The sequence below is a fragment of the Pelodiscus sinensis genome, chromosome 31 (genome assembly GCF_049634645.1).
Source record: "Pelodiscus sinensis isolate JC-2024 chromosome 31, ASM4963464v1, whole genome shotgun sequence".
In the NCBI taxonomy this organism is placed as follows: domain Eukaryota; kingdom Metazoa; phylum Chordata; order Testudines; family Trionychidae; genus Pelodiscus; species Pelodiscus sinensis.
In genome coordinates, this window is record NC_134741.1 from 13,664,180 (window position 1) to 13,688,296 (window position 24,117).

Here is a 24,117-nt window from a genome sequence, read left to right on the forward strand (position 1 = left end):
TCCGACCTGCTCACACTGTCTGACTGGCTCCAGCACGGGCTGAGCTCAGGGGCCAGGGAGGTGACCTGCCTTGCAACTGTAATAGCATCAGACTCCTCCCACCCACCCGCTTTGTCTGGCAACAGTGCTCCAGTGGGCCTCAGACACCCAGCAAGAGGAACAAAACCATGTTTTTAAAACCTCAGTGCATGGAAGACAAAGCACCAAGATTTCACAGCAATCAGCCCAGCCCCAGCAAGTCCCACTCAGATCTGAACTCAGGTTACAGGATTCAGAGCCCTGAGTGCTGCCCATTTCACATTGAATCTGAGCAGCTAGTACTCTTGGTTCTCAGGCTGGCCTCTGTTTTCCCGGCTTCCCGCCAACTGCTTCGTCTCTCAGGACTCTCTGTCCTGCCCCAGCTCTGCTGCCTTCAGGACAATTCCCTTGTTAGAACCAGTCACACTCTGGGGTCCGTGCGGGTCCATCCTGCATGAAATGTGTGTTACACAAAAATTTCTTGTTCATGGCCCAGTTCCCAACACTAGATGCAAACACATGGTTGCTATGGGGGTGTAGCAAGTGCCCCCTTAAATAGTGGATTATTTTTAATTAAACATTTGCATCTCCAGTTGTGTCACATTGTGGATTTCTGTTGAACAGGGATTCTTAAAATGACCACAAACCCCTAACGTGTTCCTGCGCCAATGCATATAAACCAGGCAAACCCAATCCTCAGCTGGAACCAGTTCAAACCCGCTGTGTGTTTGGTTTCTGTTTCCATCCATTCCACAAGGGAGAGATCTGGATGCCCATTGGCAGGCCACAGAGAATAGCCTGGATCCAGCCTCTATGAACACCCCCGCCCTCCCCCAGAAGCATCTTGAGCTATTACTAGTAACCTAGTTGTTTGGCAGACAGTATTTAAGGGCAATACACTTCAGTGAAGTACTGGGGTTATGTGTTCAATCCTGCTCTAAAACAGTGACTTACACTTGCTTTACCTTTACAATTAGCTTATAAAGCTGAAGTCCCAGCCCAGAGGCCAGTGAGGAAGGGAGCAGTTAAAATGCCCCTTTATGTCTTATCTCCTCAAAAATCCACCCTCCTTTCTTATGCATCTGCTGCTGTGCCAGGATCCCTCAAGCAGAGGGAGAAATGGGGCAATAACCTGATGTAGATATGAAGTGCTGATGACCCTGACTCCATTTAGTGGCTCTGTCATAACGAAACCTAAACACGGTTATAATATTGCTTTTTAATGAGGTAGAACAATTAAACTGAACACTCTCACCCAGGGGAGATGCAGAGAGCAGAAGTTTCCTGCCTCCCTCAACTTGTCTGGCTTCTTGGCCCCTTTCTTGCCTCTCTTCCCCAGCTGAGCTGACCCAGGGTCTGAAAGGGACTGCAGCTGCTGCTGGCAGGGAAGAAGATGGTCCACAAGACTCTGGAAGCAAGAGGGGTTAAGGGTCCAAACCTCTCTGTGCCAGTCTGCCTGGAATCCTGGCCACCCCAGCATTCACTCTGATGAGGCCATAATATGCAAGAGGGGGTTTTGACTAGTCCCCGTCTCTGAACTGCAATCCCAACTCCCACAGGGTTCACTAGAAGGGTATAGGCCTGAAAACCACTGCTCTAGGTGAAGTTTGAACTCACAAGCTCAGCCTGTCTTCTATGACTATTACTTTATAGGTACTGGGCACTGACCCATTGCACCACCGGAGCAACTGCTTGAGCACTTTCTCCGAAGTTCTCAGACTGTGAAAGTCAAGAAGCACAAAGTGGAATTGAAGCAAAGGGGGCAAGAAGATCAGTTTTCAAGGATTTACAACAAACCAACATCTCCCACAGAGATTTGAACTCAGCTTGTAGGATTCAAAGTCCTGAGTGCTGCCCCCTTACACCATAGGACCATCACTCTGCATACATGAGTTTCTCAGCAGGCATCTGATCCTCTGATCTCCCTTTTTTTCCCATTCAGCTGCTTCACCTCTCCAGACCCTGCCCCATCTGTATGTGGCCTCATGGGAACTATCTGGCTCCCTCTCCAGCAGAGGAAGGAGAAATGTTGCCATGTGTTACACACGTTGGCACCGTACAGACACCGACCCTGTATCCCCCTGCCCTGAGCTCCATGGGACAGGGAGAAGTTCCCCTGGGATCACATCTCACATGGAACCAAAGGCTGTGGGCTCCCACATCCACCCTACAGACGGGAATGCCCATTCCTAGAAGCTCCCACCTAGAAACCCTTGAGTGAGGGTTCACAAAGAAGCTGGGGGGAGAGGAGTTGCAGAGGTTTTTGGGTGGGAGAGAGCAGCTTCTTGGCTGTTGAGATAAGTTCAGGAGCAGCACAGGGAGAGGAGGGGAAGTGGCTGGCAGACACTCTGCATGGTCCCAGGAACTGGACCAAGAACTGTCCTTGTGTTGCTTGCTTTAAAGTGTTGCTTCTCAGCCATTTGGCTAAGATCAAGCGCTTCCTGTGTCTCGGAAAGGATGAAAAGTGATGAGAGACAGCTTGTACCTCCCCACATTACATTGGCTGGTAATCAAACCCAAATCAACTGCTTGGAAGGCAACTATGCTCACCCCATACCACCAATCCCTGTGCTTAGCATAGCTGTGAAAATTAGTGAGGGAAGTCCATGTCTGCCATGACCCATGCTGGAGGCAAGAGGGTGCCCGTGTGGTTTGGGTAAAGCATATCTTCTTGCCCGATTGGCAAAGATCAGGAGTGGTGATGTTGGGGTAGTAGCAGCCCTGTACTCTCTGTGGTGTGAGGAATTGGGTGGCAGAGGAGTCCCAGAGGTTTCTGGATGGGTGCGTACACATTCTCGGCTCTTGGGCTGAGTTCAAGAGCAGCAAAGGGAGAGGCAGGGAAGTGGCCAGGGATAAGGACCAAGAGCTGTCTTCATATTTTTTGCCATAAAGCCTTGTTTCTCGGCTGTTTAGCTAAGATCGAGTGCTTCCTGCCTCTTGGAGAGCCATGTCACAGGCACAAGCCCCCAGAGAGCCCTGCAATTACAGCCTGTGTTCTCTCCCATTTCTGTCCCATCTCCCAGGTGTCCATGTTGTTCACTTACCTGTGGGCTTTGGGAACCTGCGCCCGTCAAACCTAGTTTAAAGCCTCCTCACTAGGTTAGCTAATCTGCACCCAAATACTCTTCCCTTCCTCGACAGGTGAACCCCATCCCTGCTGAGCAGCCCTTCCTGCATTGGAATGGGCAATGGCAACACATGGAGCAGGTGGGAGAAAAGTCCCAGAGAGTGGCCCCATGGCTAAGCTGCCCAGGCATTTGCCAGGTGTGGGGGAGGTGAGGGATGCAGCTCCTAATAGTGCCTGGCCAATGTGTCTGCTCTTTCCACCATCCCTCCTTACGTAGCTGTAGTCAGCTTCCTTCAGTCGAGCTTGGCTCTGTCCCCACAGCAAGAAGCCAAAGCGAGCAAAGTGCTGGAAGCTAGTGGGGGTGGCCTCTGGGTTTGATTTAGTGAGTCTTAGTTGGGTTTGCTAAATCGATCTGTAAGATCGATTGTGGCTGTTTCTGCCCAGCTGGACGTAGTTCTTGTTCTTCTGCCCAGCACAGCCCAGGGAGACCAAGGACTTCTTTTGAAATAACCATTAAACCTCATTGTTTAAGAAGGGTTTTCTTTGCAAATAGCCATGTATAGACAGCATTTCTTTTTTTGAAATAACGCTATTTTGAAATAGTGCCACAATGCAATTATGCAAATGAAGCCCAGGAAATTCTAAACCATGCTTCATTTGCCATTTCGCTCGTCTGGATTTGCATTCCTCCCTCGAAGGAGGAGAGCAGTGTGGACATACCCTGTGTGAAAAGAAGGGAAGAGAGCACTCCTGTCAGTGAGGAACAGGGGGCATGGATTCTACTCATTCCCGCAAAAAACTGAAACAGCTGAGCACTTTGCAGAGAACAGGCCATAGTCCTGCTGAGACAGGCTCCATCATGCACAGATTCTGTGCAGGGCCAGCCTGCTGGGAGGAGGCTCTGGCCATGGACTTTCCTCCCCTCTCTGTTACCTCCTGCACCTGGGGCTGAAAGGGCTGTTGCCTGCTGGACAGTCCTGCCCAACTGCCTTCCCCAGTGGGAGCAGAAAATTCTTATGGGACTGCTCACACATTGTCTGCAATGCACTCACCTGAGGGCCTGATTTCTTGCTGCCCCTGAGTGCACCCAAATGCCCCTTCTAAGGGGCGGGCAGGCTCCCCAACTCACATCCCTCCTCTCATACTTGGTGCCATGAGAACAAAGCTTGCAAAGGGGTTTGAATTTCCTCCATTTACCCTTGCTGCTGCGCTAAAAGAAATCCTAAAACCAACACTGTTGCCTGTCACTGGAGAGTTGGGCCTGTGATGGGATATGAAAAAACTCAAAACGTACAGCCTGGCTAACTCAGTTGGTAAAGCATGAGACATTCAATTTTAGGGTCGTGGTTTCAAGCCCTACACTGGGCAATGCCCTTCTTATCTCACATTCTCAGCCTACAAGCAATTCACTCTCAACTTTCACCAGGGTTTTAGAAAGAAAAAGCCTATTCCTGGGGTCCAGCTTTAGTAGAACCAGAAAGAGAACAAACTTCTGAGGAGAAGGGAAGAGGATTTTCTTCTCCCCAGTTCTAGCCACATCAGCCCAGGGAGGAGAAAAAATAACCCTCTGCCTGCTTATCATTCCCCGTCAGCTTCTGTAGCTTCACCTCCTTCACAGCAGCTCCAGCTTTGAGCTACAAATCTCAAGAGGGTGGTGAGGAAATGAGGAACTGGCAGCTTGGGTTAGTTGCTTCTATGAGAACAAGAGATGGAGTGTTCACAAGGTGCATTCCCTTCCCCTGCAGAGCAGGGTGTTAGAAAGAGCTAGTAACAGAACAGTCAGCCAAATTCTATCAACAAGATGTGCATCTCTGGTGTAGTGGTTATCACATTTGTTTAATATGTAAGAGGTCCCTGGTTTGAAGCCAAGCAGCAGCACAGTGTCTTCTCTTACTGCTGCTTCCCTGGGTGCCCTGGTAAGCGCAGCTGCTGCTGACCAGCCTGTGCCTGGGATGAGCCCAATTCCCACCTGACAGAGGGGGGTGAAATCAGCTGATAATGCCCCTTGCTGCCAGCCTGGGGACGCGAGATGAATCAGGCAAGGAAGCTACTGTAAGCTTGTGGCTTGGCATCCCCTGCCTTGGGAGGCTGGTGCTGTGTAGCCAGTGCCAAATTACAAAATAAGCTATTTCAAAATAGACATGAAATAAGCTACACAATTTGCATTGCTGATTTGGAGCTATGGGATGCACCCCTAGTAAGTTAGAGCCCAGCTCCCTGCTCCACCCACCCATGTACTGACTCCCAAGCTGCCATGGGGCTGTTTGCATTGGCCTCCTCTCTCTGTAGCCAGGCTTTAGCCAGAACTGAGACTCAGGCAGGAGAATGTGACCCGGTTCCCTGCACCTGGGCCCTGCATATCTTATCCCTTCAGAGACACTTGTTAGTGGAGGAATAACTCACGAGTGTAGATTATGAAATGTTGTTGTTGTTGTTGCTTTGGAAACTCCCCACAGACCTTCCACTGGGCTCTGGGCAGCTTGTTGAGGGGAAACTGTCCACTTCCTTTCCTTTTCTCTTTCAGGCTGTGTCTACACTGGAAGGATACGTCCACACTGCAGACTTTTTGTGCAAGAGAAGCTGTTCTTCCACAAAAACTTGCAGAGCATCTACACTGCAGGCACATTCTTGTGCAAGTAAAGTTACAGTACAGCATAAGAAACAGGGCTTCTTGCACAAAACTGTTCTGTCTGTAGGGTAGATGTAGCCACGGGGTGTTTGGGTTTGTTACCAGCATTGAGCTTTGTACAACAGCCCAGGAAACCTTCCTATCCTGGGGCTATGTCTACACTGGCACCTTTTTCCGGAAATGCTTAAAACGGAACAGTTTTCCGTTATAAGTATTTCCGGAAAAAGAGCGTCTACATTGGCAGGATGCTTTTCCAGAAAAGCCCTTTTTCCGGAAAAGCGTCCGTGGCCAATGTAGACGCGCTTTTCCGGAAAAAAGCCCAGATCATCATTTTCGCGATTGGGGCTTTTTTGCGGAAAAGACTAATGTGCTGTCTACACTGGCCCTTTTCCGGAACAGTTTTCCGGAAAAAGGACTTTTGCCCGAGCGGGAGCAGCATAGTTTTTCCGGAAAAGCAGCTGATTTCTTACAGTAGATCATCAGTGCTTTTCCAGAAATTCAAGGGACCAGTGTAGACAGCTCGCAGCTTATTCCGGAAAAGCAGCTGATTTTCCGGAATAAGTGGCCCAGTTTAGACACAACCTGGGTGTTTCTGATCAGCCAGCAAGTGGCAGAAAGGTTCCCTGAAGTGCTGACTTCAGGTGGCTTGAAACAAACCCCCTACAGCTCAGATGAGGTGGCTGAGTGGTTAAGGTGATGTCTTGCTAATGTATTGTGCTTTGCACGCATGGGTTCAAATCCCCTTTTCAGTGAGTGTTTACAGCCCTCTCATTTCTCACAGAAGTTCAGTGCCAACCCTGCCTGTTCCAGCCCCCTCCCACTGCAGCCTGGGGAAAGGGGAAATCTCCACAGAGACGCTCCCAGATGAGACCCTCAATCCCTTCTGCCCTCAAGGTGAAACGTCACAAAGGATACTCCAGGCCATGGGGGGGTGTCTTGGAGATTACTGCAGACCTGCAGCCTATTCCACCTGGCTGTTGCCATGGTCCCTCTGTGAGGTCACTGACTCCCACCCAATGAGCTGAGGTGCTGCACAAGTTCCTTGTGATGTCACTGCTGCCTCCCAGGGCTCATGTCCTGCCCCTGGCCAGTCCCTCGGCATGTGTGAGCTGCTCTCCCTGCCCCCACTCACTCAGGGCTGGTTCTGGGACCCAAGCAGGGAACATCAGAGGCTGCTCAGGCTGCCACATTGCTAAGCCAGGGGCCTTCCTGTGGGGCCTGTGAGTGTTGCTGTCCCTGCTGTACAGACATGGCCATAGAGCCTCAGGGGGCTGCAGCGGTGGGAGACACTTCTCTAGTTTGGGGAGGGAGACAAGATATCAAGCCCCATGACTTGGAGCCAGCTACAGATACTTCTGGAAAGCTGATTACAGAGAGGTGTGATCAGCCCTTCCTGCATATCTGGCTTCCTCAAAGGGGCTTAAGGGGCTGAATTGGGAGCTAAAAGTTAAAGAAGGGACGTTTAGAAGGGTGAATTTCTGCCTCTGGAATTGGCTTCTGTGTTCTCCAGTGACCTAATGGATGAAGCATTAGCCTTCTAAGCTAGAGATTGTAGGTTCAAGTCTCTAGTGGAGTGACAGTTTTATCTCACTGACAAAGAACTTACCTTACCTTCCTTTGCTCTCTGAGACAGTTGGCAAGGATGCTCCACAGCAGCAGTCTCCCTCTCTAGCCAACACTGGTGTTAGGTGGAGATCTGAGTGCTAAAAGCCTAGGGACCCAAAGTTAGAGTGCAGGGGCAAATTTTGCTCTAGAAGGCCCAGGAGTGACAGACAGAGGGAGGTGGCTGTAGCAGAGCAGGGTTTGTCTGGAGACAAAGCTCTGTGAGTGGATAAGGTCCCTGTCTGTGCTGCTTCACCTGCCGTGTGTGTGACTCAAACTGTCCCTTGTGCCCCTTTTATGTGTCTGTCGCACTTCCAGCTTCTTTCTTCAGGCATGTTCATCTGGCAAAGACCCCCACCAGGGATCTTGTATCTTCCTTTGTGCAGTTCAGCCGCAGACACAGCAGAAGGGTTTTCCTGCAGCCACCAGCCCCAGCCCCTCTCTCCAGGGAACTGCAGCCCCTCAGACCAGGCAGCTGCTCCCAGCATTCAGGAGGTACCAGGCTGAGAAGAAACCATCTGACATGGTGCTGCCAGTGAGGGGCCTCACTGCTAGTCACTGTTCCTGTTCCAGGAGTGGAGCAAGTTTTGTCCTGAGAACCAGTATTGAGGGCATGTGCTCCTGTTTTTGTGTGAACCTTCATGACACCTATTCACTCGTGCTGGACATGCTAATTAGCGAGGCCCTGTGGGACAATGGCACTCAATGGGCCAAGGACACACCTAAAGAATGAGGGCTGACACCTGAGGGCTGCCAGCAGGGAACACAGAGATTGGCCGTTGGCCAGGTGACCTGCTGTAGCCAAGAAGAGACCAGGAAGGATGTATAAAGAGGCCATGTGGTCGACGCCATCTTGGTACTCAGCTCAGCCCTTCATCCCAGAGACAGCAGTGCAGGGATCGAAGAGCCAGGAAGAACTGTGGACCCGTCGTGATCCTAGGATGTGCAATAAGGACTTTTAAGCCAGCAGCTGTAACATCTCTGCTAGAGCCTGCATCAAGAACTGGGAGATTCGATGCATGTAATGTATGATTCTTTAGCAACCTTACACTCGTGATTTTCTTTCTTGTGGTAATAAACCTTAGAGGAGAGATTCTAAAGGATAGGCTCAGCGTGATTTGTGGGTAAGGTCCAGAGGGTAAATTGACCAGGGATCTGTGGCTGGTTTCTTGGAACCGGACAGAACTTGTTCGGGGTAGGTGGAATTGGGTGCTAAGACCCCCCCACCTGTGTATGAGGCCCAGGGCCATCTGGGGTACGGATATTGCTGGGGTGTCGGAGGGGTTTTGCTCGTGAGGCTTCAGGCAGGCTGCTGAAGCACTCTGTGGGACTGGTTTATGGCCTGGTTGGAGAGGTCAGTCTGGGAGCTGTAAGGAGCCCCTAGTTTGAGCAGTTCGCCCTGAGCGGACGCCCTCAGCTGTGCCCAGACCGGGCCTGGTCCGTCACACATGGAGAGTTAGGGTATGTGGGCATCAAGTGCTTCTCACTTGTGGTTTCCTTCTTTCCAACTGTCCTCTCCAATCAGCCTTTTCCTAAACCAGCAGTTCCATAGGTGGCCAGGGGAGGTCTCTTCTGAGTCCCAGAAGGGCATAGGAAATTGTGAGCAAAATGTATAAGAAGACACCACTGGGAGTTTAACGCAGGATCTCCTGTTTATAAGGGAGGCACTTTAGCTAGCTAATCCATGATGCCCTCCCCAGGCAGTTTGGTGAAACTGTTCTAGTCTATGGTCCCAGACAACACCTTTGACTCCCAAAGTGCAGCCATTCCCCATTTCCCTCAAGCCCTGGCAGTGTCTGGCTCCCTGGGCACAGAAAGCTACAACTCAGTGGGCAGAGGTTCTAACATGCACATCTCTCCCAGCCACTGGGACTGTAGAGTTGGTCTTGAGGTTTGGCACAGTTGAGGGGTGGGAGAAATGCAGCAAATATTGATAATCTGGCTTATAAACTCCTGGCTCTCGGGGTTTGGGTTGGAATCCCCAGGTGGGGGCCTGGCCTCCTTCGGTTTGGTTTCTTCCTGAGAACACAGAATTAACAAGAGAGAATTCCTTTCCCCTGCAGCAATCTGAGTTGGCCAAAAGATTAGTAACAGAATATTTGCCCAAGTTGAAGCACTGGCAAGAAAAGTCTCTGTGGTGTAGTGGTCATTGATTTTCAAGAGAAGCTGGATAATTTCATGGAGGTTAGGTCCATAAAAGGCTACTAGCCAGGGGATAGAAATGGTTTCCCTGGCCTCTGTTTGTCAGAGGCTGGAGAAGGATGACAGGAGACAAATCGCTTGATCATTGTCTTCGGTCCACCCTCTCTGGGGCACCTAGGTGTGCAGATAGGTCCTGGAAGCTCTGGTCCTGGGTGGTTTTGGAGGTGAGTTCTTCTTCCAGGTATTACTTTCCCTTTTCCTCCTTCTTCCACTTCTCATTTCCCATTTTCCTTCTTCTTGCTGGTCTCCTTCTTGGACCCCAGTTAATATAGCAAAAATTGAGTCCTGCTTTGCAATATCTTAACCAATTATTTTAGTATAATTTCACTAACCAGTCATAAGATACTATTATGATTTACCTAACCACTCATACTCCACCATCTTAGTTGATTTACATCTAGCAAAATTAATTATACAGCAGACAGAAACAGATAGAAACCAGACAGCAAGCACACAGACAAACAATAGGAAAGGGAGGACAAAAATCATAGAATGCCCATTGCACAACCACAACTATTGGTAAGCAGTTTCTTGCTAGACAAAACAGTGTTTAACTAAGTTTTCTTTACCCATCTTGAGATCTGTTTTTTTTTATCTGGTAACAGTGGATGACATTAAGATAGGATCCCCTTCTCTCAGCCTAGTGTGACACTATTTCAATGTCATTTAGCTGGAATGGGAGCATGTGACTCTAGGCTTTATAGCTAATTGCTGCTGCTCTTCAGTCTGGCTGCCGAAGAAGGCTTTAGTTTAGACCTACTGAATAGCTACAAGCCTTCCAATAGGGTTACAGAAAAACCATATTGTTACAGAAGACGTTTCCAGGCCAAAGATATCAGGATACACAAGCAAAGTAAACACAACTGAAAAGGGAATCGCCCCCTCAGTCTTCTAATCTGAAGTCAGACACTTTATCCTTTAGGCCACATACTATTAGCTTTTTTAGCAATGGATTTCTTGAAATGTGTAAGCAAGGAAAAGTCTATGAGCAGTCTAGCTAGGTTTTGAAATCATGTCTGAGCTGGCTATCTAACACCTAGGCTATCTCTATATTGCCAATGGCCATTCCACAGGAGGTGGGGGAGAATCACTCTCCATTGGCTGCAGGAGCTGCACTCCCACGAAGTCTGAGCATTGACACCCCCAGAGAGTCACGAGGGCCTGTGGTTCTGGCTCTCCTGTCCCAGCAATTGCAATCAGAGCCCTGCTTTGACAGTGTCAGTCACAGCAGCCTCTGCACCCGCTCCAGGCTTGTGGTTTCCTTCTTCCCAATACCCCTCTCCAATCAGCCTTTTTCTGAACTAGAAGTTCCATGGATGGCCAGGGGAAGCCTCTTCAGTGTCGCAGAAGGGGAGAGGAAAATGGGAAATGAAAGCTACAGCAAAGCACCCCTTTTCCGGAAAAGGGATGCAGATGAGACAAGTCGGAATTGCAAATGCAGCGGGGATTTAAATTTTCCCTGCTCCATTTGCATGAACATGGCTGCCGCTTTTTTCCGGCTCGGGGCTTTGCCGGAAAAAAGCGCCAGTCTAGACAGGGATCTTTTGGAAAATAAAGCATTTTCTGAAAGGTCCCTTATTCCTGATTTTAAGAGGAATAAGGGACCTTTCGGAAAAGGCTTTATTTTCTGAAAGATCCCCGTCTAGACTGGTGCTTTTTGCCGGCAAAGCCCCGAGCCGGAAAAAAACGGCAGCCATGTTTATACAAATGAAGCGAGGAAAATTTAAATCCCTGCTTCATTTGCAATTCTGACTTGTCTCATCTGCATCCCTTTTCCAGAAGAGGGGTCCAGTGTAGACACAGCCAGGATGTTTTGTTTACTACACAGGCGCTTCAGTCAGCTAAGCCATGGTGCCCTTCTCAGCCAAGCTTATAAAACAGCTGTACTCTATGGTTCCAGATAAGCCACAGTGACCACCTCTAAAGCCTCTTTAAAACTGTTCTAATTTATGGCCCCAGACAACACCTTTGACCTTCAAAGAGCGACCAGTCCCCATTTCCCTCCAGCTTTCCCACCCTGGCCATGTCTGGGTCCCTGGGCACAGAAAGCTACAGCTCAGTGGGCAGAGGCTCTAACCTGCATATCTCCCCCAGCTGCTGGGACTGTAGTGTTGGCCTTGAGATTGGTCAGGGTTGAAGGAAAGCAGAAGTGCAGTAAACCTTGACCCTAGGGATTGTAAACCCCTTAGTCTCAGGGTTTGGGTTGGAATTCTCAGGTGGGGGTCCAGCCTTATTCAATTTGCTCCCTTCCTGAGGGCACAGAATTAACAAGATAAAATTTCTTAACCCCCACAGCAATTGGAGTTGGCCAGGGAGTTAGTAAAGTTTTTGTCAACACTTAAGTACAGGCAAGGAAACCCTCAGGGGTGTTTCTGTGAGTTTCTAGACCAAGGTTCATTCAAGTGGTTTGTTTTTTTGTGCACCTGTCCCGACCGCACCCCTAGAGATTCTGGAACAAAGAAGACACATGAGAAGAACCCAACTTTCTTCCTTTTGCTGTGACATGGATGAATCTAGCTCAGGTGTCACTCGAGGGGTCTGTCTGCATGTGAAGCACCTATGACAACCCCTGTGCTCCTCTGCCCCTCATCAGCAATGCTATCTACTTGGGGGAATGCGTGCACTGAGACTTGTAGAAGGGACAACCTGGACAAACCAACATCACTCAGGCACCCTTTGATAGCTCAGCTGGTAGAGTGGAGGACTGTAGCATGTGCATGACAAGTGATCTTTAGGTTGCTGGTTCAACTCCAGCTCAAAGGAGTGATTCTTTTCCCTCTAGTCTGGTCTTAGCAGAAAGCAACCAAGATAGTTGCCTGGGTCCATGTCTTCAGTTAACTTCAGCACTGCAATTGACAGAAAGATTGTGGGTACAAGCTGCCAATTGTATTTCTTGAGCTGCACAGGTTATGTCCACACACAAAAGTTCTTTGGAACAATGGCCGTTATTCCAAAATAACGATGCAAGAGTCTACAAAGCACTTACGTTATTTTGAAATAATTCTGAAGTAACAAACAGCTTATTTCGACTTCTGTAAACCTCATTCTGTGAAGAATAACACCTATTTCAAATTAGCTATTTCAAAATAAGGCATCTGTAGATGTGCCACTGCTGCTAGTTTGAACTAGCCCCTCCCCAGGGCCATTCTAAGTTATTCTTCCTGGGGCTCTAAATCAAGGTAGCTCGTCTACACTGGGGATCCTGCCTCAGATAATTCTGAGGTTTCCCTGCAGTGTAAACGTGCTAGTTCGAAATAAGCTATTTTGGAATCACTATTCAAGAACAGCTTATTCCAAAATAAATGTGCCATGGAGACATAGCCAGAGAGATGAAGCAGCAGGAGGGAAGCCAGGAGTGCAGAGGCCAGCCTGACAACTGAGTAGCTCAACACAAAGACCACTCTGTGGGTTGCATTGTGTAAGGGGCAGTACACAGGACTTTGAATCCTGTAATCTGAGTTCAAATCTTAGTGGGACCAGCTGGTGTGGAGCTTGTTGTTGTGAGGCTTTTCATACTGCATGTCCAGGCTGCAGGCTTTTTGCACAAGAACAACTATTCTTGTGCAAAAACTTGCAAAGCGTCTACCCTACTTGTGCATTCTTGCACAAGAAAATTTACCATAAACCATTGGAAAAGAGGGCTTCTTGCATAAGAATAATTCCTCTCCCCATAAAGAATAAGCCCTCTTGCACAAGAAGGCAGTGTGCACAGGCAAAAGGGATTTATTGTGCCAGAAATCCCTACGGCTAAAATGGCAAGTAGAGCTTTCTTGCACAAGCAAGCATCCGCACTACCATGGATGCTCTTTATAAAGAGATATACCATCTCATAGAGCTGGAAGGGACCTTGAGAATTCGTCTAGTCCAGTCCCCTGCCCTCATGGCAGGAGCAAAAACCAACCCTGACAAGTTTGCTCCAGATCCCTAAATGACCCACTCAAGGATTAAACTCACAACCCTCGGTTTAAGAAGGCCAATGTTCAAACCACTGAGCTCGCCCTTACTCTTAGACTAAAGCACATGGCAGGGTGGATGTGCTCTTGAGCAAGAACAGTTCTTGGCCGAGAAGGCCGCAGTGTAGATGGAGCCCAAAGTTTTTCATAGTTTTTTGTTTTAAAAATATTTCAAACAATTATTCACTGTGCCCCAGGCCTGGAATTGTGCTGCAGCCATCTCCTTTTCTGGCTCTATGTGCACTGACCTTCTGTGTGGGTGCTAGGCTGAGAGGTACCAAGGGGTAACAGGTGCAAGGTGCATATAGAGAAGCTAGCACCAGAATCTCTGCAAGTGACCTCACTTTGCATACCTCAGCTTTTAACAAACACTCTCCTCCAGTCTGCAACCAACACCACTGTCTACTACTGAGGGGTCCTGTCTGGGAGAAGATGGCAATTTTAAAGAGACATTTGCTCAGTGTTCAAATATCTCACAGCTGCCATAGCAATGAGGAAGCCAAAGAGACTCTGCATATACTTGGAAATATCACAACTGTCACCCACTATAGGGCTTGAACCCACAATCCCTGGCTTAAGAAGCCAAAGCCTTATCCCTTAGGCCCCCAGGGCACACCAAGGACAGTAAAGAGACAGAAATTCCCTCTTCCAAATGCATATTCCTCAATTTTCGGTGCTAGATTCAAGCCCTTGGAAGGAGCCAGAAGGAGGCACCTCCAGCTGCCCTCAGTGTGGGTGACCCCACACTAGCTATGGGTGAAACTCCACACCTTGACATCTTGTCTCCCTCGCAAATCCAGGGGCTTGTTCCCACAGCTGCAGCCTCAGCAGGGAGCCGCACTGGTGCTCACTGCTCATGGGGAAGGGAGCGGGTCCCACAGGATCTGGGGCTGGCGGGGAAAGGGCAGTTGTCACTGAAGGGGAAGGATAAAATGCAGCCACATTTCTGAGGGCAGGGAGAGCGGCTGGGTCTGGCCTGACAGTGCCGTGGGACATCCCTGGGGGAGCTCTGTAACCTGACCCCAGCTCCCAAGACAGCAAGTGCAGAATCCCCCTCCGCCAGCCTGAGAGGCTCCGACCGGCCTGGTCTGAATCCATATGATGGGCTGGACGACCCCGATGCTGGAGTGTCAGAGCCCCTGTCAACCAGCCCTGTGTTTGTCCCCTCCCACACCAGGCAGGGCAGGGCCCACGCTCCCAGAAGGGAGTTACAAGTACGTCTCTCACAGTCAGACCACTGGGATGACCATGGAGCAGGACTCAGTAGCCCCTGTGTAGTACCCAGGGACTTACAGTGGGAGTCAGAGGCCTGCCTGGCCAGTGCCAGTCACCTCTGCACCCGCTCCAGGCTTCTGGTTTCCTTCTCCCTAACAAGCCTCTCCAATCAGCCCTTTCCTGAAATAGCAGCTCCATGGGTGGCCAGGGGAGGCCTCTCCTGTATCCCAGAAAGACATAGGAAAATGTGAGCAAAGGCCACAGCAAGGCACCACTGAGAGTTAAACCCAGCATCCCCTGTTTACAAGGCAGATGCTCTAGCCAGCTAAGCCATGGTGCCCTCTGCAGGCAAGTTGGTAAAACTGTTCTATTCTATGGTCCCAGACAACATCTTTGACTCCCAAAGTGCGGCCATTTCCTTCCTGCCCTGGTGGTGTCTGGCTCCCTGGGCACAGAAAGCTTCAGCTCAGTGCGCAGATGCTCTAACATGCACATCTCCCCCAGCTGCTGGGACTGTAGAGCTGGCCTTGAGATTTAGTGTTGCTGGGGGGAGGGAGAAGTACACCAAACATTGATCATCTGGATTGTAAACCCCTGGGTGTCAGGGTTTGGGTTGGAAACCCCAGGTGGGGGCCTGGCCTCCTTCGGGTTGGTCCCTTCCTGAAGGCACAGAATTAAGAGAGAATTCCTTTGCCCTGTAGCAATCTGAGTTGTCCAAAGAGCAAGCAACAAATTTATAAAACAATTAAGAAAAGGGAAAATGAGAAAGGTATGTGTGATGTCCTCAGGCTGTACAGCAGTACTGTGTGTTTTCTTTTAACCTATCTGAGATACCTATGGGAAGTTCAGAGACTGCCCCAGGCTTCCCTTCCAGTGCCCAGCTCTGCTATGGGTCAGACAATTGCTCTGGTGGTGGACATAGGCCTTCAGGGGCTAGGTGACAGAGTCCTCCTTAACTGTGTCAGCCCTCCCCCTCTCTGCATCAGGGTAATGATCCCTCCAAGAGTGGCCTGACAGGCCTCTGGACTGGTGGGATCTCCCAGTGCCAGGACCTCAGCCCAGGATCCTCCCTTGTTCTGCCCAGGTGCTCACAGCACCCAGCTCTGAATTGCTCCAACCCCAGCCTCACTCTGCTGCTGCAATGATGTTGCTCTGTCTCCTGGCCTCTGGGCTGCTTCTCTCCCTGCTCTGGTGCCTGCAGCCTGCTCCCCACACAAGTGAGCTGCCTGGGTTGCTTCTGCGCCCAGCACTGTCATACTGCCTGGCTGCTTTCTGCCTTTCTCTGGCTCACCTGACTGTGCTCTCCAGCTCAACTCAGTCTCTACTCTCTCCCTACCTCGGACCCACTCTGTCTGAACCCACTTTGTCTGAGCAATTGCAGCTCATATTGATGACATGAACCTCTTCCTGCATCCTGGCCCCTTTATTAGCTGCCCCGCTTGTCCATCATGCTGCCCTGTAGCCTTGGCCTCCTCTCACTGACCCCAGGACAGTCATCAGTTTAAAGGCCCTGATTCCCATCAACCCCTCCCCTACCTTTTGGTGCTGGGGACTACTTAACCCACCCCTCTCTCCATCAGTTTTAGTGAGGGGCCAGTAGTCCCCTGACACACAATACAATAGCAACAGCATTGGCTGTAGCAGCTGTTACAGGATAGACCCCATTGGCAATGTCAAATTAGGATGGGCCCGGATCATATAATCAAATATCCAGATAATCAGGAGATTGGGAGGTTGTAGAGCCATCTAGTGGCCACAAGAAGACTTGCCTGCTTCTGGCCCAGTGTGCGCTGGTTGGGGGGTTCACATGGAATGCTGTACAATGGAAGGGGAAAAGACCAGGGCTCTACTGCAACCCCCCCCCCCCCAGTGTCTGGAATGATTCCAGGTGATAGGACACCTCCTATTATTAACTGCTGCTAGCAAGATGCTTACATGTCTCCTTACAGCTCCCCAGCTGCCCCCACCATAGGACAGGCAGGAGAGGATCGTTACATCCAACTGACAGAGGGAAGCACAAAGCCTGAGAAAGGCAAAGGGCCTTGTCTGATTTCACACAGTCAGTCTGGGACAACACTAGGAATAGGACCCAGAAGCCCTGATTTTGAAACTCACCCTCAGTCTGGAGTTTCACACCCTGACTGATCAGAATAAGGTGACCTCCAATGAGCTACAGACCCACAGCCCTGCTTAGGGATTGCTCAGCCAGTAGTTTAGAACAAGAGCAGGAGTCAGCAACTGTTCCAAAGGGGTGTGCAAATATTAAACCCTCCTGCCTGGGGTTGTGTCACTCTCCTGGGAGAAGGGGAGGGGCTCTCTCCACCACACACCCTGTCGGCCATATGGGTTGATGCAAACCTTTCCATGGATTATCAGTTGCTAATGGACACTCGTGCTCAATTATATAATTACATCTGAGTTATTTTGCTAGTGCTGCAGCTAGGGAGATCAGTTTAATTTACATTATAAAACAGATTAAGCATTTTGAGTTGTTTGTGTTACTATGTCAAACTTCATTTCAAATAAAGAAGAGCATTACAACTAACACAAAAGACTTCAATGTTTTCTTTAAGGCAAGAGTGAAGAACCACTTTGGGGTCAGGAGTCATTGACCCACAGAAAAATCAGTTGGAGACTACACAAGTGAGAAGCAACCATCTCCCCCAAACTCACTGATGTGGCCCCAACTGTGACACCTAACTCCTCTGGTGCCCCAGCCTCATAGGGTGAGGGGAAGGGAATGGGGGCACTGAGGGTCAGAGCTCACCATAGACCAGACTTACGTTTCTTGGGTTCTGGAGTTGCTGGATTTTGTGGACACCCTTAGGCTCTGGGATAGGGACAAAAATGAGGGATACAGTATGAGGCAGGACTGCCAGCAAGGAGAATAGGGATGGGGTGCAGGATCTGGGGGAAGCTGGGGTTCAGAAGAAGTCTCGGAGTATGGTGTCTGGCCAGATGGAGGGAGCAGGAACAAGGGAGGGTGCAGTGTGTGGCCAGGTGGAGGGTACAAGAACAAAGGAGAGTGTGAGAACAAGCTGAGGATGCTGGGTGGGGGGGTCAGGGGATGACGAGGAACATTACCTGGCTTCATGCCCCCTTACAGCAACATCTGAAGCAATGCTGTCCTGGCTGCAATGGAGGACACTACAAGCTGGAGACAAAACTGCCATAGCCATGCAGCTGTGGGTCAGCCCTGGAGGCCAGAGGCATCGCTGCTGCAGTCACATGGGCCAGGGCCAGAGATGCCATTACCACAGCCACAAAGTACAGAGCCGGCCCCAGAAGCACTCTGCCATAGCCACATAGCCCTGGAGACACAAGATTCCAGGGCTGTGACTATGAGTTGGCCTTGGAGGGCAGAGGTGCAGTGGCAATGGTGCCTGCGGTCTCCACGGCTGGCCCCAGGTTGTGTGGAGGAACCTCAGCCCCATTGCTGCCTCCTCTCCAGTGGCTGCACAGCAGGAAGAGTTATAGGGCTGAGTTTGTTCCCTAGCAGCACATGCCCATTGGGGGAAGGATCAAAACCCTAAGTGGGCTGGATTCTGCACATTAAGATGCTTTTCCCCACTTCTAGTATAGGGTTTCTCCCCTGTGTGGGCTCTCCTATGTGCAACAAGGCTTGAACTCTGACTGAAGCATTTCCCACAGTCAGAGCAGCTGAAGGGTTTCTCTCCTGTGTGGCTTCTCTTAAGTGCAACAAGGATTGAACTCTTACTGAAGCATTTCCCACAGTCAGAGCCGCCAAAAGGTTTCTCTCCTGTGTGGGTTCTCCTATGGATAACAAGAAGTGAGCTGTGGCTGAAGCATTTCTCACAGTCAGAGCAGCTGAATGGTTTCTCTCCTGTGTGCCTTCTCCTATGTGCAACAAGGATTGAACTCTTACTGAAGCATTTCCCACAGTCAGAGCAGCCGAAAGGTTTCTCCCCTGTGTGGGTTCTCCTATGGATAACAAGAAGTGAGCTGTGGCTGAAGCATTTCCCACAGTCAGAGCAGCTGAAGGGTTTCTCTCCTGTGTGGCTTCTCCTGTGGATAACAAGGCTTGAACTCTCACTGAAGCTTTTCCTGCAGTCAGAGCAGCTGAAGGGTTTCTCTCCTGTGTGCGTTCTCCTGCATTTCACAAACTTTGAGCTCTTCGTGAAGATTTTTCCACAGTCAGAGCAACTGAAAGTTTTCTCTCCTATGTGGGCTTTTTCATGTTTACTAAGAGTTGCACAGTCACTGCAAGCACAGGGTGACTCTTGATGGGGGATTTTCTGCCGAACATTTTCAACCTCCTGCTTCTGTGACTGGATTTACCCTGTCCCCGTCCTGGATGGCTTCGCTGCTGCATTTGTGGGCTACACTGTCTCTTACAGGTCTCTCCTTGCTTAGGACTTTGAGAAACATGCGCTTCAGATATTCCCAACATCATCCCACATGGAGCCATTCGCTCTGGTCCTTCATTATGAAGACTTTTGTCATGGTTCTCACTCAGCCTCCCATCACCTGTGGGAAAGAGAATCCAGACAGAAATCATTCACTTTGCTGAGCTGAAATAAAACTATAAAAGAGAAATAGAAGAGGGGGACCATGCTCCAAGAATGGCTTTAAAGATTGAAGAATCATGAGCTGAGCTTACCCTCCTACCCCAAAACCCTTTTGCACACACAGCACACCTCTGACTGGTGTTCAAGAAAGGCTGACGGATCAGTCAGATTTGATGAAAATGCACAACTGAAATCTGCTATGAGGACACAGAAATTAGATTCTAAGTCAGTTTAGCTGATTGCTCACCTGTGTGAGTGTCACTGATGATCTCTCCTCTCTCACAGTCCTGGAGATCTGGGATCCACAGTTCCTCCCCCTGCTCCACCCAGGAGATCACATGAGCTTTGGAGACAGGAAATCCTGTTTGAGGAGCAATTAAAAGAGTTGATCTTGTTCATTAAGGTCTGTGCCATTACTACTTTCAGAGTCAGGATCTGAGTTGCCCTCCCACAGAGGCACCTTCCCCACCTTGCAGAGACTGGGCTCTGGCTGGTACAAGATCCCAGGAAACACTCTTCTGCAGAAAAGGTGCATCTCTCTGCCTCTGGAATGCCCAGCTGATTCCCCATGGGAGCTGAGTGCTCTGCTGCACTCTCTAAAGTACAACCAGCAGTAAGTCTCCCTCAAGGCCTGTTCCATCCTCTCCCCCCCACCAGGACTGGACAGGAAGACACTGCTCAGAAGGGGAGCTCTAGTAAGGACTGGAAGGTCTGACACTGATGCCCCCAGACAGAACTCAGACTGCAGCTGCCACATGGCAGGACACTAGGACTTGGAGAGAAAGGACCCAGCAGAGCTCTAGGTGCCCAAGGTCTCTGTCTACAAAGCTCCTGGCTGGGGGGGGGGGGGGGAGGGGCTGGGCTCAGATGCTCTAGTTGGGCCAGAAGGAGGCAGGTGAAGTTGTCTGAGCATCAAAATGAACCCTTACTGGTAGATTCAGGCACTACCTATGCTCCACACTACTGATGCTGACTGCCTGTGCGTGGGTGGGCCCTGCCAGTTGCACACAACAGCTGCCACTTCTGTGGCTGGGTAGGGCAGTGCTGGGCTGTTCCTGTGGCTTGTCAGGGTGTTCCTGCAGCTCCACTCCCCAGCAGCAGCGTTTGTGTGGTTTCCCAGCCTCTTTCTTGTGGCCAGTCAGGCCTGCCATTTGGTGCCCTTCTGGGCTGCACAGACTCTACCAGAGGCAGGGAAGGACTCTGAGTCCATGCCTTCCTTCCAGGAGTTCAGCTCACTGACACAAGGAGACCCTGCAGAAACTAAGAGCAGCCGCACTCAGACCCACAACTCTGATACCTGCTGTTCCTGCCTGGGCCCTTCCACTGACATCTCTGGCCAAGAAACAACATGAGCAAGATGGTGGGAAGCCCATGGAAATCTTGGTTGTGGGAAGAGCAGCACTATTTTTATCTTCCTTAATCTGCTTCTCCTGGGAGGGAGCATTAAGGGGACAGTCTCTCACACAGGAGCCAGGATTACTGGGGTGGATACTCCTGACATTGGGGTGGAGGCAATGAGGGACCCTGAACCAAACCCAAACCACTGCTCTAGAGCCCACCCAGCTTCTGATGCCCAAGGGGGCAGGAATCCTTACCCAGCCAGCTCACAGACTCATAATTCTCCTGCATCACATCCCTGTAGAGGGCTCTCTGACATGGGTCAAGCAGAGCCCATTCCTCCTCAGAGAAATACACAGCCACCTCCTCGAAGCTCACCAGCTCCACCAGAGCCATTTCCTGTCCTTGGCTCTGCAGGCCAGGGGCTGAGCTGGAGACGGACATGGGTGTTCTGCATCCTGTTGGAAGGAGAAGGACAATTGGAGACACTTCAGAAAGGGCTTTATTCCTTTCCACAACCCCATTCCGCCCATACTCTGTCCCTGGTGCCACATATGCTAGACTCTGCCCTTGTGTACAAATGGTGAGTCTAGATATTTCATAAAGACCACACATGAGTTATATCCCAAATCCACATTCATTTCTCTCAATACCTGGCTTGACTTTCAACATTACTGCGCCTGCAACAATGAGATTCAATTCTGAGCACCCAGTGTTTTTGAGAAACAAGCCACTATTTTTGCTGCCTGTGAAGGTGTCTAAATTTAGGTTCCTGCAGCTAAAATACCTCGTTTTCCTCCATATATTTGTAGCACAGACTCAGGCGCTTTCATAAGGATTTAAACCAACAGAAACTTTATAACCCCTCCCCACAACATAGATGAAGTGAAGTTTATTATTAAGCACATGTGGTGAGTGTTTTCAGAGTTCTAAAAGAACTCAAATGGGAAACTGCTGAACTATTATCTGTGGTTTGTAACCTATCCTTTAAATCGGCTTCCACAATGACTGGAAGGTAGCTAACATGACACCAATATTTAAAAAAGGGCTCTAGAGGTGATCCTGGCAATAACAGATCCTGGCAATTACAATATAACTTCAGTACCTGGCAAATTAGTCGAAACAATAGTAAAGAATAAAATTGTGAGGCACATAGAAGAACATAATTTGTTGGACAAAAGTCAACGTGGTTTCTGTAAAGGGAAATCATGTCTTACTAATCTATTAGCGTTCTTTGAAGGGGTAAACAAACATGCCGACAAGGGGGATCCAGTAGATATAGTATACTTAGATTTTCAGAAAGCCTTTGACAAGGTCCCTCACCAAAGGCTCTTGTATAAATTACATTGCCATGGCATAAGAGTGAAAGTCCTTTCATGGATTGAGAACTGGTTAAAAAAAGACAAGAAACAAAGGGTAGGAATAAATGGTAAATTTTCAGACTGGAGAGGGGAAACTAGTGGTGTCCCCCAAGGTTCAGTTCTGGGACCAATCTTGATCAACTTATTCATAAATGATCTGGAGAAAGGGGTAAGCAGTGAGGTGGTAAAGTTTGCAGATGATACCAAACTGTTTAGGATAGTCAAGACAGAAGCAGACTGTGAGGGACTCCAAAAATATCTCACTAAACTGAGTGGTCGGGCAACAAAATGGCAAATTAAATTTAATGTGGATAAGTGTAAGGTAATGCACATCGGGAAAAATAATCCCAAGTATACGTACAGTATGATGGGGGCTAATTTGGCTAAGATAAATCAGGAAAGAGATCTTGGAGTTATTGTGGATAGTTCCCTGAAAACTTCCACACAGTGTGCAGCAGCAGTCAAAAAGGCAAATAGGATGCTAGGAATTATTAAGAAAGGGATAGAAAATAAGACACAGAATATCTTACTGCCCCTGTATAAAACTATGGTACGCCCACATCTTGAATACTGTGTACAGATGTGGTCTCCTCACCTCAAAAAAGATATTTTTGCCTTAGAAAGGGCTCAGAAAAGGGCAACTAAAATGATTAGGGGTTTGGAACGGGTCCCATATAAAAAGAGGTTAACTGGGACTTTTCAGTTTAGAAAAGAGGAGACTGAGGGGGGATATGACAGAGGTCTATAAAATCATGAGTGGTGTGGAGAGGGAGAATAAAGAAAAGTTATTTATTAGTTCCCATAATAGAAGAATTAAAGGACACCAAATGAAGTTAATGCGTAGCAGGTTTAAAACTAATAAAAGAAAGTTCTTCTTCACACAGCATGTAGCCAACCTGTGGAACTCCTTGCCAGAGGAGGCTGTGAAGGCTAGGACTATAACAGAGTTTAAAGAGAAGCTACATAATTTCATGGAGGTTAGGTCCATAAAAGGCTATTAGCCAGGGGACTGAAATGGTATCCCTGGCCTGTTTGTCAGAGGCTGGAGAAGGATGGCAGGAAACAAATCACTTGATCATTGTCTTCGGTCCACCCTCTCTGGGGCACCTGATGCTGGCCACTGTCGGCAGACAGGATACTAGGCTAGATGGACCTTTGGTCTGACCCAGTACGGCCGTTCTTATGAAACCCTAACATTTATAGATTCACAGTATCCAAGAGGGATGTTAGCCCTGGAATCTGACGCCCTCTCTGACACAAGCCATTACACTTAGCCCAGCTACCCAGGCACAGAGCTCTGCTTTCCCACAGCACCAAATTTTGGAAAAACCTTCTCTTTTGAGCCAACCCTTCCTTCCTCCTGAAATGAGGTTTAAAGGATAGTGAAAGAACATGTCCGATTTTTCAGTTGTGTTTCTTAGATGCTTAGCTTTGCTGCTGTCTAGACATTGCTACCTGTAAGCTTTTGCTGGCTTCATTTGAAAAGGGGTTAAAAGGGAACCTTTTTTGGGTTGGGGACCAGAGCAGCCTCCCCAATATCAGGGGTTCCCTGAGCTTCAGGGACCAGATCCAGGTAAGCTAGGGCCATGTCCAGCCCTCCAGGCCAAAGGGTCCCTGCTCCTGTTTTACAGCGTGAGCCAATCAGCTTTAAACAGGCACAGAAACTGAAAAGGCATTCTATAGACCCTAACGGAAGGCCTTGGCAAAATATGGTCCACGGGCTGGATCTGGCCCACCAAGCCACCAAATCTGGCTGGCAGAGACAGCGGGAAGTCCGAGGCAGGCCCCCCAGCTTCCCTCACAGCCCCGTGGGACGTGCCCAAAAGCAGCTGCAGGGCTCCATTTCTGTTTTGAAACTGAAGAGGAGGGGGGAAGTTTTAGGAGCTGCCTCACCCTGAGCACATTCTCATTGCCCAAATTCTGGCAGAAACTAATGCGAGCGGCTTGTTGAAGTAATAGACAGCCAAGAAGAATCACATCCTGTTTCCAAAGCTCAGGTTTTCAGGAAGCACATGGCCAGGCAAGCTGCTGGGAAACATTGAAAGCTCTGCAGGCAGGCAGGCTAGTTTGGCAGCTGGCAAGTAAGCCTCTTGGCCACAGCCTGCATCTGGCACCCCAGAGCTTTCCTGACCCAACTCTCTGCCCCACCTCCCCAGTCAACATACCCAAACCCTGTCCCCCTCTTATATCGACAGCCCCTGCA

General features: G+C 49.4%; 1 protein-coding gene and 1 non-coding gene across 8 annotated transcripts in view; one reads left to right on the plus strand and one right to left on the minus strand.

The window, feature by feature from the left end:
• The first annotated feature begins 12,191 nt into the window (after positions 1 to 12,191).
• On the plus strand, positions 12,192 to 12,281 carry TRNAY-GUA (transfer RNA tyrosine (anticodon GUA)). Its single transcript is given in 2 exon segments — positions 12,192 to 12,228; positions 12,246 to 12,281. It is a non-coding gene; the product is annotated as a tRNA-Tyr (tRNA).
• Positions 12,282 to 17,143: 4,862 nt separating this feature from the next.
• The window catches only part of LOC142818233 (tripartite motif-containing protein 26-like), a 37,709-nt gene continuing 30,735 nt past the window's right edge, over positions 17,144 to 24,117 (minus strand). For all 7 annotated transcript variants that reach the window (XM_075912439.1, XM_075912440.1, XM_075912442.1 and 4 more), the window contains 3 exons: positions 20,811 to 21,011; positions 19,463 to 19,576; positions 17,144 to 19,174 (listed from right to left, as the gene is read on the minus strand). In XM_075912439.1, the coding sequence (XP_075768554.1) occupies positions 18,867 to 19,174; positions 19,463 to 19,576; positions 20,811 to 21,011 (623 nt within the window). In that variant the 3' untranslated portion in view covers positions 17,144 to 18,866. The remainder of the gene's footprint in view (positions 19,175 to 19,462; positions 19,577 to 20,810; positions 21,012 to 24,117) is intronic.